The 12,894-nt window shown below is 46.2% G+C and overlaps 1 protein-coding gene across 1 annotated transcript; it reads right to left on the bottom strand.

The window, feature by feature from the left end:
• Nucleotides 1–3,503: 3,503 nt before the first annotated feature.
• On the bottom strand, nt 3,504–5,626 carry LOC123080350 (delta(3,5)-Delta(2,4)-dienoyl-CoA isomerase, peroxisomal). The gene is made up of 2 exons (XM_044503261.1): nt 4,880–5,626; nt 3,504–3,863 (listed from the first exon to the last, which is right to left on the bottom strand). Exons 1-2 carry the CDS (start codon nt 5,559–5,561, stop codon nt 3,673–3,675), a joined length of 873 nt encoding a protein of 290 aa, XP_044359196.1. The 5' UTR covers nt 5,562–5,626; the 3' UTR covers nt 3,504–3,672.
• Nucleotides 5,627–12,894: the final 7,268 nt, after the last annotated feature.

The following is a 12,894-nucleotide window of genomic DNA, read 5'->3' as shown; positions in this document are numbered from 1 at the left end:
GAAAATAGAAAAAAAAAGAACAAACGAAAAAGAAAAGGAAAAAAGGAATTTTTTTAAAGAACAAAAAAGGAAAAAAACCATGATAGAAAACATTAAAAAAAACGGTCTTGGGAAGGTTCTAGAACCTTCCCAAAACCGGCAGAACCAGAGGAAGGGAAGTGAACTGGGCCGGCCCGATAACGAAAGGAAAGACACAGGGGGTACGCGCTACGGTGCTACGCGGGGACCTCCGCGCCATATAGGAACCACACACATTTATCACCTCCCTAATTAGGGATACTAAGGCTGGTCATAGTGGGGAGTATCATATACTAGTATCTTTCATATGATACTAGTGTATGATACTACATCTATAGTGCATAATATCATAGATTAGTATTATAGGTGGTCTCATTTATTGCCATGTATGACACATAGTAGCATCACATTTATTATGTTACGCTATCTACCTATGTTACTATAACCATCTCTCTCTTTTTTAATTCCCTGCCACATAAGCATGTTTGCGAGTCCAAGTGCATGATACTACTTATGTTACCCCCACTATGGCCTGCCTAACACTTTGGCGTTAGGCCACTCGAATCGAACAAGTGCGAGCGCAAATTAATTCCTCGGTCGATTGGTTTCCCATTAATCTCTCCATCTCTATACCGCTCCCGTTTCTTCTTCTCCACCAAATAGATGGGGTAGTAATAGATGGGTTGTTCTTCCCACAAGTATTATAGGACCAGCTGGCTGTCTGTGGGAGACACTGCCTCTGCCGCGCAACCATCGCCTGCAGCGTCGCCCTCATATCCTACCCGGCCATGTTTGGGAACTCCCCACTCCAGAGGACTCCGGCGGAGGTGCGTAGCGGTGGTGCGTGGCGGCGTTGGGGTAGGGCATGTTCAGGGGCCGGTGGAGGCCATTGACGACATTGGTGGCCACGCCGTGCAAAAGGAGGTGAGGAAGATGCGCATATGGGTTCTTTCTCTCCCCCCTCCTACATATCTCTTCCACTGTGGGCACCAGCTACGCATTCCTCTCTAATTGAGATCAAGTGGATCAACGCCGTCTCATCGCAACGTAATCACCATCGTTTGCCGCGACTGAAAATCTTTCCACCTATATCTTTGTCTGATCGATGTTCTTGGTTTGCACTCTGCAGTTCATCTCTCCCTCTCCTCAATGAATCGGCGGATGCCTTTAGATCTTCGCTACCCGACGGCTATGACTCTACATCCGATCTCGCCAGCCTCGCAATCGCCATAATCAATGGCAAGGTGCTGGGATGATCCCCTGCCAATCTTCTTCCAATTTTGTGTAGTGTTGTAAAATCGTGATCATATACAGTTTGAGAAGGTGAGAGATCCCGTAATTGTTTTTTCTGAAGGACATGTGTTAAGAATTTTCGCTGTAGGATTTTGGACATAAAAAAAATGCATGGTTTAAACCATTTTTATCTTGATAGCAGGTTATCCTAAGTATTGCAGTCCATCTTGATCTCTTCTGGATTCAACAAGAAAAGAAAAGAAAAAATACATTGGCATTCAACAGTTTAGGTCATCAATTTGTCTGATGTAAGATTGTTTATTCTAAGATTTTTACGTTATTGATTCTCAAGTCATCGGGCCAGGTAATCCCAGGTTGTGAAGTCATCGGGCCAGGTAACATTACTGTTTCAATTGATGTGAATAAAATTATTCACTTTGAGATATTTGGGAGAAGTATGCATACAACATGTTTTTTTATCATGACTGCACAATCTGCATCCAAAAACTATTGCAGCATATACCTTAAAAAAATTACACTGAAGCAACTAATAACTTCTGACTGACCCTATTGCCATCTTCTCATATGTAAAAGTAAATATATTTCTCTCATCAGAATTTATGTAATTGAATAACAAAGAATTTATGCAATTGAATAACAGTGTGTCAACTACTTTGTTAGAGATTGTCGTCAAAACATGCTATTTTGGGGTTTACTCAAGATGGCATATCTATGGTTTCCTCATGGTGTTTGAGCGTGACTTTGCTCCATAACTAAGTTCATATGTTTTTAGTCATTCAACATTTGTTATTGTTCCGGGGAGTTGCCAAGTCGAAGGCCTTCTCAACTGTATTGGCATTCATAGTAAATAGAAGGGACCCTAATTCGAATGGTGAATTTGAAATAGAATATATAATTTCTTTGTACGCTCAACAAAAAAGTTAATTGTATGGACAAGTTCAAAAGTTTTCGCAATGTACCCTCTGTTTTATGTTTTCTTCTCCTTGCCTCAAACTTTAATATATTGTCTCTTTAGGTAGTTTGGCATGCTAATGTACCATCACATTGTTCAAACTTTTTGCTATATACTGGTAAGAAAATCACAAGTTCCCGCAACAATGCGTGGGATATCACCTAGTATATAGAATGGACAATTAGGATGAAGGCATATATCAAACAGTACATGTTTCAGCTAACTGACGGGAAGCCACTTGGGATCTACTCCCTCCGTTCCTAAATATATGTCGCTTTGGTAGTTCAATTTGGTATAAAACTCAGACTGTTGGTTAGGACAGCACTACGTCTGTACCCACTTGAGCTGCCAGTTGAACTTGGCAGCTGTACACCCACATGGTATCTCTCTATATATGTAGTACATATATACTCCCTCCATACCAAAATATAAGACATTTTTGCAGTTTAAATTGAGCTGCAAAAATGTCTTATTTTTGGTACAGAGGTAGTACAAGGCAGTGTAACAATAAAAACCATGTGCTAGCCGGCAGGGTTTACGAGCTCCCTAGCACAGTATGGATGAGAACTTTGAATGAAGCTTGTTCAAGTCAACCACCAGGCTATCACCGAGTTTACAAGGGAAATTTTAGTGAGCTCTGTCTTGGGAAGTGCTAACCAGACTGTTTAAGAACCCAACACTTAAGGAAATCGCCTGAACAATCATTGATTCATGGTATTAACCTAAACCAGAAAAAAGTGTACCATTCTCTCACTTATTCAAGGGTTATCTTTGAATATATTTTTTTAAAGTCCTATTACTAACCAACCCACAAATACCTGCTCAAATATATTACAAATGCAATTTCAACGGATATCAACACAAAAGAGTAATGGCCAACAAAGTGTGAGCACTGAAATGAAACAAATGTTGTAAGCTAAATTTGGCAAACTTAAAACACATCAGAGCTATAAATAAATAACAAATTAACATGGTAGCAAAATGGGGTGGTGGTAGTGCGAACACATTAGAGTACCAGACTCACCTTTTCAGGACTGAAATTCAACTTATACCTAGACAAGCTATGGGGCCATCGCAGGCTCACTGGACCAGGGTCACCCAACCCAAATATAAGCTCAGCGAACTTTCCTCGGTCCCTCAGATCATGTCAATCACACGCCTATTGTGAAGGCCGTCAATTCTCTGCAAAAGCGCGTCACACTTGTAAGTGGGAATGGTCAATCTACAGGCATCCCAGCATAACAACAAATCAATATGGACATCAGTAATGCTAAGGAAATTTCAGAAAATCCTCGCTTTATATATGATATAAATATACAAGATACAACCAAAAAGAGCCCTTGTTTTCCAAATTGCAGAAATTGTATTTCTTGTCTACTTTCTACCGTCTCATTTTATTCTTAGGTTGCTAGGATTCACATATAAATTTTCGCCTGTGATGAAGATCATCAGAGCTTAGAGAAAACAGGCTTCCGCTTCTCCATGAAAGCTTTGATGGCCTCCAACAGGTCATTAGATCTCAGCATTCCTGAGTTCCAAGTCGCGACATGCTCCAGGCCCTGCTCTACTGTTATATCTCTGCTTCTCAGCAGAACGGCCTTCGTTCCCAATACTGCATTTGCTGACTTCTCTGATATTTCTGAAACAATTACACAAATTTGTCTCAGCTTATTAAGTTAACATAGTTGCTGGAGAAAAATGTAGCAAAAGGTGGCATGCATAGTAAACAAGGAACAGCTTTGCGCAGGGATGTCTTATGCATGCACATGGAACTGTCTTACAGTCACACCTACATATGTGCATTTACTTGCGACTTGGATGAACAGATCCAGCCTGCTTCTGACTCATTAGAGGGGTGACACTGGTGAATTTCGAACCCTTCAAATCATTATACAATGCTTCATTTGATTGATTCAAGTGTCATCGAACTAACAGCACTAACTATATGATCCAAACTTTCCAGTTTACTTCCATGACACTGGAAATAGAGCAGCCTGCCTCTGCAACCGATCTGAAGAGTGATGGATTTTGCTGCTTAATGTAGTACACGGAACACTAGAGCAAATTCACAAAAACCACGGAATGAGAACATAGATAAATATTTATGAAAGCTGGTAGAGTTGGAATTCGAGAAAGAAAGCTTGTGAAATTCTAAAATACCGGCAAATCACTAACTGTATTTAACGATACAATTCATGTGTGCTGTGAATGTTACTAACATGTAGTTTAACCTCTCTCTTTTTCAGAATCAGAACCAACATCCAACGGGTTCTACTAACATAAAATCAAAGATTTTCCAGTAAAATGGATCTGCCAATTCCAGTTAGATCAACTGCAACTAGAGTACAAACAAGATTTATTGACAGCATATACTACAGCTTTGTTCTCAACTCTGCAACCGATCTGAAGAGTGATGGATACCCAAGAGAGACACCCTTGTTCATTTTCTTACCGACATGAACTACATAATGATGTAATGGAATCTCAAGTTCTCAACTCCAAACAAGGACTCTTCTGTAGGATGTGAAATTCCAAGTAACATCCCTTATTAGTTTGAACTTTGAATTGCACAATTCATGTTACATATTTTAGCAGAGTACAGAACAGAGGCGGGCAACAGCACTGAAAAGAAAAAAGAGCAGAGAGAAATTATACCCTTGGCTATCTTCGCAACACCGGCATCCAGCTCCTGCTTTGAATCGAACACCCTGCTGACGAGCCCCATCTCCTTGGCCTCCGCGGCGGTGATCCTGCGGCCGGTGAGGGCGAGGTCAGCGGCGTTCCCGTAGCCGACGATCCGCGGCAGGCGCTGCAGCGCGCCGAGGTCGGCGACGATGGCCATGTCCACCTCCTTGAGCACGAAGGTGGCGTCCCTGGAGCAGTAGCGTATGTCGCAGGCGGCCACCAGTTCGACGCCGCCGCCGACGCAGGCGCCGTGCACGGCCGCGATGACGGGCTTCCGGCACAGCTCGACGGCGGTGAGCGCGGCCTGCATGCCCAGGATCGCGCGGCGGAGCCCCTCGGCCATGGCCGTGGGGTCGGCGCCGCGGGCGGGGGGCGCAGTGAGCGGGTTCCCGGGCCCGCCGAGCTCGATGCCCGCGCAGAAGTGGGGGCCCGCGGCGGACAGCACGACGGCGCGCGCGGCGGGGATGCGGTCGAGCAGCGCCATGGCGCGCGGGATCTCCGCGAAGGAGTCCGGGCTGAGCGCGTTGAGCTGCGCCGGGCGGCTGAGGCGCACCTCGTAGACCGCGCCCGCCGGGTCCGGCCGCGTCACTGCCAGGGCCTTGAAGCCCCGCCGCAGCTCCGCCTCCGCGTCCGACGAGCCCGCGCCGGCCATCTGATGCCGTGTGGGGATTAAACTCTAGCCGCCTGTGCTGCTCTGTTGACTGCTGCTGCTGCTGCTAATACGAAGAAAGAAACCCATCATCATCATCATCATGGTAAAAATGAAGCTAATCCTCTCTTGTTGTTCTTACGATGGATAAGATAAGCAGCTCGAAATTTACCAGAAAAAAATGAACTTATCCAAAGCTTCTATAAGAGCATCTCCAATATGTAAAGTACATCGTCAAAAAGTGATAGATAAATACTCCATCCGTCCGGAAATACTTGTCATCAAAATGAATAAAATGATATGTATCTAGACCTATATTAGTTCTAGATACATCTCTTTTTATCTATTTTGATGACAAGTATTTTCGGATGGAGGGAGTAATTTACATCATCAAAATATGCTCTTACATAAAAAACATTCAATTCACCTATAATTGATAATGTAAAGGTAGTGCTCCAACAAATAATGTAAAACGGCCAATGGTCGCGCTATAGCCGATGTACATAAGCATTTCAGCCGCGCTCCAACCGTTGTATAGCCGCACTCCTTCAATCAAAATTATCCCATAGATATATAAAATGAACAATATTTTTAAACTCAACCTGAACTCAAGTTTCATACCAAAGATAGTCATAATGCAACAAATAGAAGTGCATCATATCAAACAAAATTCGGGTCCAATAAATAAAAATGCATATAAACATAGCATCTCAACTTTCATCCTCTTCGTTATCATTAGTCACACTGTAAACATTGCATCATCATCATCTTCAATGGCTTCTTTGTCGACGCTCTCAATTCGTTGATGCATTGATGCCGTCACCTCTACCGGAAGCACCTCCATGCCAGTCATGTTGTCATCAAAGCCACCTCCCATGCCACTCATGTTGCCATCGAAACCACCTCCTATGCCACTCATGTTGCCACCGAAGCCACCATCCATGTTGCCACCAAAGGCACCTTCAATGTTGCCACCGAAGGCACCACACATGTTGTCACCAAAGCCATCACCCATGGCACCTCCCATTCCTCCTCCCATCCGCCCATGACACCTCCTATTCCATCCATTCCTCCTCCAATTCCACCAATAATGGCACATTCTGTTCCTCCCATTCCCCCTCTCATCATGTTTCTCGTTAGCATGGTCTTATTCATAATCATTTTGTCGCGACAAAGCTCGACATACGCTTTTGCTTTGGGGGCGAGGCCACTTGTGTCCATAAACATAAACTTGAGGGCCTTCTCCTCCATCATCTTGAGCTCATTGGCCGCCACCTTTCTCTCCTCTGGTTCAACCTTTCTCTCCTCGGCGGCCGCCCTCCGTCGCTATTCTCCCCCACCCTCCTCCATTTCTTTCAATTTGAACAATTTTTTTCTTCAGCATACCCTTTCCTTGAATGACAATGACATCAAGTCCTTCTTTAAGATCATTGTCTCTGGCCTTTGAACCCTTTGCTTTTTTCACTTCCGTCCGACCTATATGATTTGGTCGTTGAGTGAGGAGTGAGGCTCATTCTTCTCTCCTCGCCCCCACCATCGCCATCTTCATCTTCATGATCAACAATCAAACTTTTCTTCCTCGGAGATAAATTTCTTGATTCTTCCGCTTCTCATCCTTTAGCTCTTTTGTAACTGAAAGTGCAGTCGTCACTCAATTACATTTTGATGATTGATCACAATATGATTTGCGAGGACTAATGTCGGTTGTCAAGTTTATTTCAGGACATTATCGCCTCTTGTGCGTCAACGGACGTCGGTAACCCTATCAAGACCAAAAAGAGAAAAGACGGTGTTCGTTGTCGGCTCAAGAAGTTTTTCGGTTTCTTTTTGAGTCTTAGGAACAACCGTACTATCAAGAGGGGTTGCTATGATCTCGGAGTTGGGGAACTCAAATTTCTCTCTTCCTTCTATTCCATCCGTTTTGGGCTTTATCGGAAGTTTCTCCATTTGCAGGGGCTGCCTCCCTCTCTTCTCCCCTCCTCTTGCCCCTCCCTGATCGGTGTGGGTGCCCGGGGTCTAGAGCCCCAGGTGCCCGGCCCCTTTCCCGCCTCCACCTCGCCCCTCCCTACTCGGTGCGGGTGCCTGGGGTCTGGGGCCCCCGGGTGCCCGGCCCCTTGCCCGACGCCCTCTCTGCGTGGTGCGCGTGCCCGGGGTCTGGGGTCCCCGGGTGCCCGGCCCCTTGCCCGCCGCCTCCTCGCCCTCCCTGCTCGGTGCGGGTGCCCGGGGTCTGGGGCCCCCGAGTGCCCGGCCCCTTGCCCGCCACCTCCTCGCCCTCCCTGCTCGGTGCGGGTGCCCGGGGTCTGGGGCCCCGGGTGCCCGGCCCCTTGCCCAGCGCCTCCTCGCTCTCCCTACCCGGTGCGGTGCCCGGGGATTGGGACCCCCGGGTGCCCGGCTCCTCCCTGGCGCCCCTTCACCCCCTTCTCTGGTTGCTCCGGGTGCCCGGGGCTTGCGGCCCCCGGGTGCCCGGTCCCGGTCCTTGCGCCTCCCCTATCCACTCCGGGTGCACGGGGCCTTGACCCCCCGGGGTGCTTGGACTCCTCTGTTTTCCTCTGTTTTGTCCGGACGCCCGGACCCCTTTAGTCCGGGTACCCAGGGCGGCGGCTGCTCAACGGGCAAATATTCCGTGGGGGTATTTATACCCCCTTCTTCTTCCTCCCAACTGTAACCTTTGCCCAAGCTTTGCTCCTCCATTCCCAAATCACCAAAAGCTTGAGATCTCCCTCCTCAACCACCCAAACTTCACAATACTTTGAGGATAGGAGGAGGTTCCCCCAATCTACACTTCCACCAAACCGATTTGTGTTCCCCGGCTTCTACATCATCATCAAATTGTTACTCTTGGGTGTTTGACACCCTAGACAGAAGAGGTATCCTCGGAGCCACAATCCATTGTGGTGAAGCTTTGTGGTTATGTTGGGAGCCTCCAATTGAGTTGTGGAGAGAGCCCCAACCTTGTTTGTAAAGGTTCGGTTGCCACCTTCAAGGGCACCACTAGTGGAATCACGGCATCTCGCATTGTGTGAGGGCGTGAGGAGAATACGGTGGCCCTAGTGGCTTCTTGGGGAGCATTGTGCCTCCACACCACTCCAACGGAGACGTACTTCCCCCAAAGGGAAGGAACTTCGGTAACACATCCTCGTCTCCACCGGCTCCACTTGTGGTTATCTCTTCCCTTTACTTTGTGCAAGCTATTATTGTGTTGTATCTCTTTCTTGCACTTGTTGTCGTTGTTTGCATCATATAGGTTGCTCACCTAGTTGCACTTCTAGACAACCTATTTGTTGCTAAACCTAGTTTGTTCAGAAAAGCTAAAAATTGTTAGTTGCCTATTCACCCCCCCTCTAGTCAACCATATTGATCCTTTCAATTGGTACCAAAGCCTCGTCTCTTTATTAAGGGTTTCACCACCCGAAGAGTATGGTTGACTCCGAGGAGGAAGTGCCCGAGGACGTGGAGTTGACTTCGATCACTCGAGATGACTTAAATGAAGCTATGGCTTCACTTAAGACGTCTATGACGGCCGAAGTCAAGTCCATGATTAAAGAATTACTTGAGGGGATGAAATCAACTCCCGATCCCTTGCTTGTGGTAAATCCCACGGCATCAAAGTCGGAGGCCAATTCCGCCAAGGAAGTTGCTAAAGGTACTCATGAATGGTACAGGAACCTTTGCCTCGGTTCCCCCTCCCCCGGTCTATGGAGGACCGGTCCCTACAGCTCGCATTAATATTCATGGTCCTCCTCCCAAGCTTGTTAAGGGTGATTTTGCTAATTGGATCTTTTGCATTAAGTCTCATTTGAATAATTGCTCAGCTAACCTTTGGAGAATCATTGAGCAAGGCTTCTACCTGCATGATCCAAACAACTTCACCCTAAGAGAAGAAGTGGACAACCAATACAATCACTCTGCTTCGTTCATCCTTCAAGAAGCGGTCCCTCCCGAAGACCTTGCACACCTTCGACCTTTCACTCATGAAAAGGATTGTTGGGAGCACATTGTTTCGATGTACAAGGGGAGATCAAGCATCCAACAATCCAACTTTGAAGTGGTCCTTGATGAGGTCGATGAATTTGTGATGCTCGAAGATGAGGATCCGCGTGACCTTTACCGGAGGGTGACTACTCTTGTGGTTTCTCTCCAAGACCATGGAAGCAAGGATACGGATGATACTTGGATAACGTGCAAGTTCCTCAAGGCCATCATGCCCTTCAACAAGGCCATGTCTTCCGTGATTAGTCAAAGGCTAGACTTTCACTCCTTAACATCAAGTGAAGTGTTGGATGAGTTTATTGCCATGAACATCATGAACAAGACCGCCGACAATGCTCTTGCTCGGGTCCGGTCAAAGAAAAGCACTCCCACCCTTGCTTTGAAGGCCAAGGCAATCTCGGAAGAAGAAGAGGAAGAAGAACAAGAGTGTGGCCCCGAGGACACCAAATATGCTTACCATGAGCACATGGCTCTTGCGTCAAGGCAATTTTGGAGCAATAAGAGGAACTCAAGGCCCAACTTCACCAAGAACAACTCAAGTGGGTCAAAGAACAAGCAACGAGTAAGAACTTGCTACAATTGTGGCAATGTGAGTCACTTTGTGGTGGATTGCCCCTACGAGAAGAGGGAAGACAATGGTGGCAAACTCATTCGCAAAGACAAAGCTAAGTCTTTCCCTACCAAGAACAACTTCACCAGGAAACCTCCTCCAAAGGGTTTGGTGGCACATGAAGAGTGCCCCTCCGATAATGATGAGGAAGATACAAGTGGAGAAGGAATGGTAACGGCAACCATTGCCATTGCTACATCTTCTCCCTCCAAGGTGTCTCTCTTCGGCGCCCCCAACGAAAACACCATTGCCAAGTGTCTTCTGGCCAGAAGTATCAACAAGGGTAACTCCCAACATCAAAACCACCATCATTACTACTCCTTCATTGTTAGATTGTGTTGATGATAGTGAGGTGGAGAAAGTTAATGAGAATGAGTTCACCAAGTTTGTGAGCAAACTCAAGGGTGAGTCCAAGAAGCACTTTGTTGCTCTCTTGGAACAACTTGGTGAGGCCAATGATATCATTGAGTCGCATGAGGATACTATCTCCAAGTTGGAGGGGCATAGTCGCGACTATGCCGATGAGATTGCGGATCTTTCCATTGCTCTAGAGGAAGAGCGAGATCTTCGTTTGACTCTTGAGGAGTCACACAATGTTGATCATGCTAAATTACAAAAAGATCTTGATCATGCTATTGTTCTTACTCGTGTGCTTAAATCCGAGAAAGTTGCACTTGGGGTTGGCCATGATAGACTCAAGGAAGAATTTGATACACTTGACAAGGCTCACAAGGTCTTGAAGGGTGCTCATTCTTCTCTCAAAGAGTCTCATGATCAACTCCAAGTGAAACTAACCAAGGAGATTTCCACTTGCCCTCCTTTCGTTCTAATTGATAATGCCCATGCTACTAACCCTTGTTGCGAGCATGTGCATCTTGTGGAGGAAAATGCTAAGTTGAAAGAGCAACTTGAGAAGGGCCTTGTGACTTGCATACAAGGCGAGAAGAACCTCAATGACCTTTTGAGCAATCAAAAGGAAGTTGTAGGAAAGGAAGGACTTGGGTTTGTACCCAAGTCAAAGAAGAAGAAGAAGAAGAACAACAACAAGACCAAACAACCTCTCCCGCTCAAGGACACCTTTGTCAAGGCGAGTGAGGGTGCTCATGAGAAGAAGAAGACCAAGGAAGTGGGTGGAAATGCCAAGAGGGGCAAATCCGCCCCGAGCAACAAATCCGGCGACTTTAACCCCTCTTATGTTTTGTGTCGTGCTAGTGATGGTCATGTTTATGCCAAATTTGCCGGTTCTTCTTATGAGTACATTGAATGGTCTATTTGGGTTCCTAAGACCCTTGTTACCAACATTAAAGGACCCATTCAAAAATCGGTACCTAAATCCAAGCATTGATCTCTTGTAGGAGTTTGCTTCCGGTGGGGTATCATGGTTGCTCGATAGTGGAGCAACAAATCATATGACCGGAAGCAAGGACTTGGTGGTGGAGGTGCATCCAGTTCCATCTATTCCCACCCATGTCCAATTTGGTGATGCCTCAACTTCTAAGGTATTGGGACTTGGCAAGGTGGTCATCTCTCAAGATTTATCTATTGAGAAGGTCATGCTTGTTGAGTCCCTTGCATACAATTTACTTTCCGTTCGTCACCTTGCACTCATGGGCTTTGCAACATTCTTTGGTCTTGATACCATGGCCATTTTGTGGAGCAAGACTCTTAAAGTAGCCTTTTTTGGGCATGTCGAGAACGGTCTCTATGTGGTAAACTTTTCGGAGCGACCCACTAAGACCGCGACTTGCCTAATGACTAAAGTTGATGTGGGTTGGCTTTGGCATCCCCGACTAGCCCATGTCAATATGAGATCTTTGCAAAGTCTCCTCAAAGGGGATCACGTCCGTGGACTAACAAATGTGAGTTTTGCCAAAGACCGTGCTTGCAGTGCTTGTATCAAAGGAAAGCTTCATGAAACGGCTCACTGACCCTCGACTATCATCTACTCAAAGAGGCCCTTGGAGCTCCTTCAGATGGATCTTTTTGGACCTCCATCCTTTGATAGTCTTGGTGGAAGAAAGTATTGCTTGGTGATTGTGGATGGTTACTCAAGATATACATGGGTATATTTCTTCAATAGGAAGAGTGAGACTCAACAAACCGTCATCAACTTTGCAAATGAAGCTCAAAGTCAACATGAAGCAAAGATCTTGATGATTAGAAGTGACAACGGCACCGAGTTCAAGAACTACACCTTGGATGAGTTTCTTAGTGACGAGGGGATCAAGCACCAATATGCCGCACCCTATACCCCTCAACAAAATGGTGTGGCGGAGAGGAAGAACCGGACATTGATGGACACTGCAAGGACCATGATGGCGGAATTCAAATCTCCGTACAACTTTTCCGAAGCCATCAACACCGCATGTCATGCATCCAATAGGCTCTACCTCCGCAAATGCTTGAACAAGACTCCATATGAGATACTTACCGGCAACAAGCCCAACCTCAAGTACTTCCAGGTGTTCAGTTGTAAGTGTTTCATTCTCAAGAAAGGTGTTCGTTTGTCCAAATTCGAACCTAGAGCTCAAGAGGGCATATTTGTTGGTTATGCTACAAACTCTCATGCTTATCGTGTCCTCAACAAGTCCACCAGACTCATTGAGGAGACGTGTAACGTGGAGTTTGATGAAAATAACGGCTCCCAAGTGGAGCAAAGTGGTATTTGTGATGTTGGTGATGAAATTCCTCCCCAAGCCATAAGAAGAATGGGGATTGGTCAAATACTCCTGATAC

This window comes from Triticum aestivum, chromosome 3D (assembly GCF_018294505.1).
Source record: "Triticum aestivum cultivar Chinese Spring chromosome 3D, IWGSC CS RefSeq v2.1, whole genome shotgun sequence".
Classification (NCBI taxonomy): domain Eukaryota; kingdom Viridiplantae; phylum Streptophyta; class Magnoliopsida; order Poales; family Poaceae; genus Triticum; species Triticum aestivum.
This window is presented reverse-complemented; position numbering and strand designations above follow the sequence as displayed.

Bases quoted from the DNA above. Each gene is read 5' to 3' on its own strand.
- LOC123080350 (XM_044503261.1), bottom strand. From the start codon at position 5,561: ATGGCCGGCGCGGGCTCGTCGGACGCGGAGGCGGAGCTGCGGCGGGGC. The intron at 3,864-4,879 runs GTATAATTTCTC...TAATTGTTTCAG, and splicing joins TGTTGCGAAGATAGCCAAGG to AAATATCAGAGAAGTCAGCA.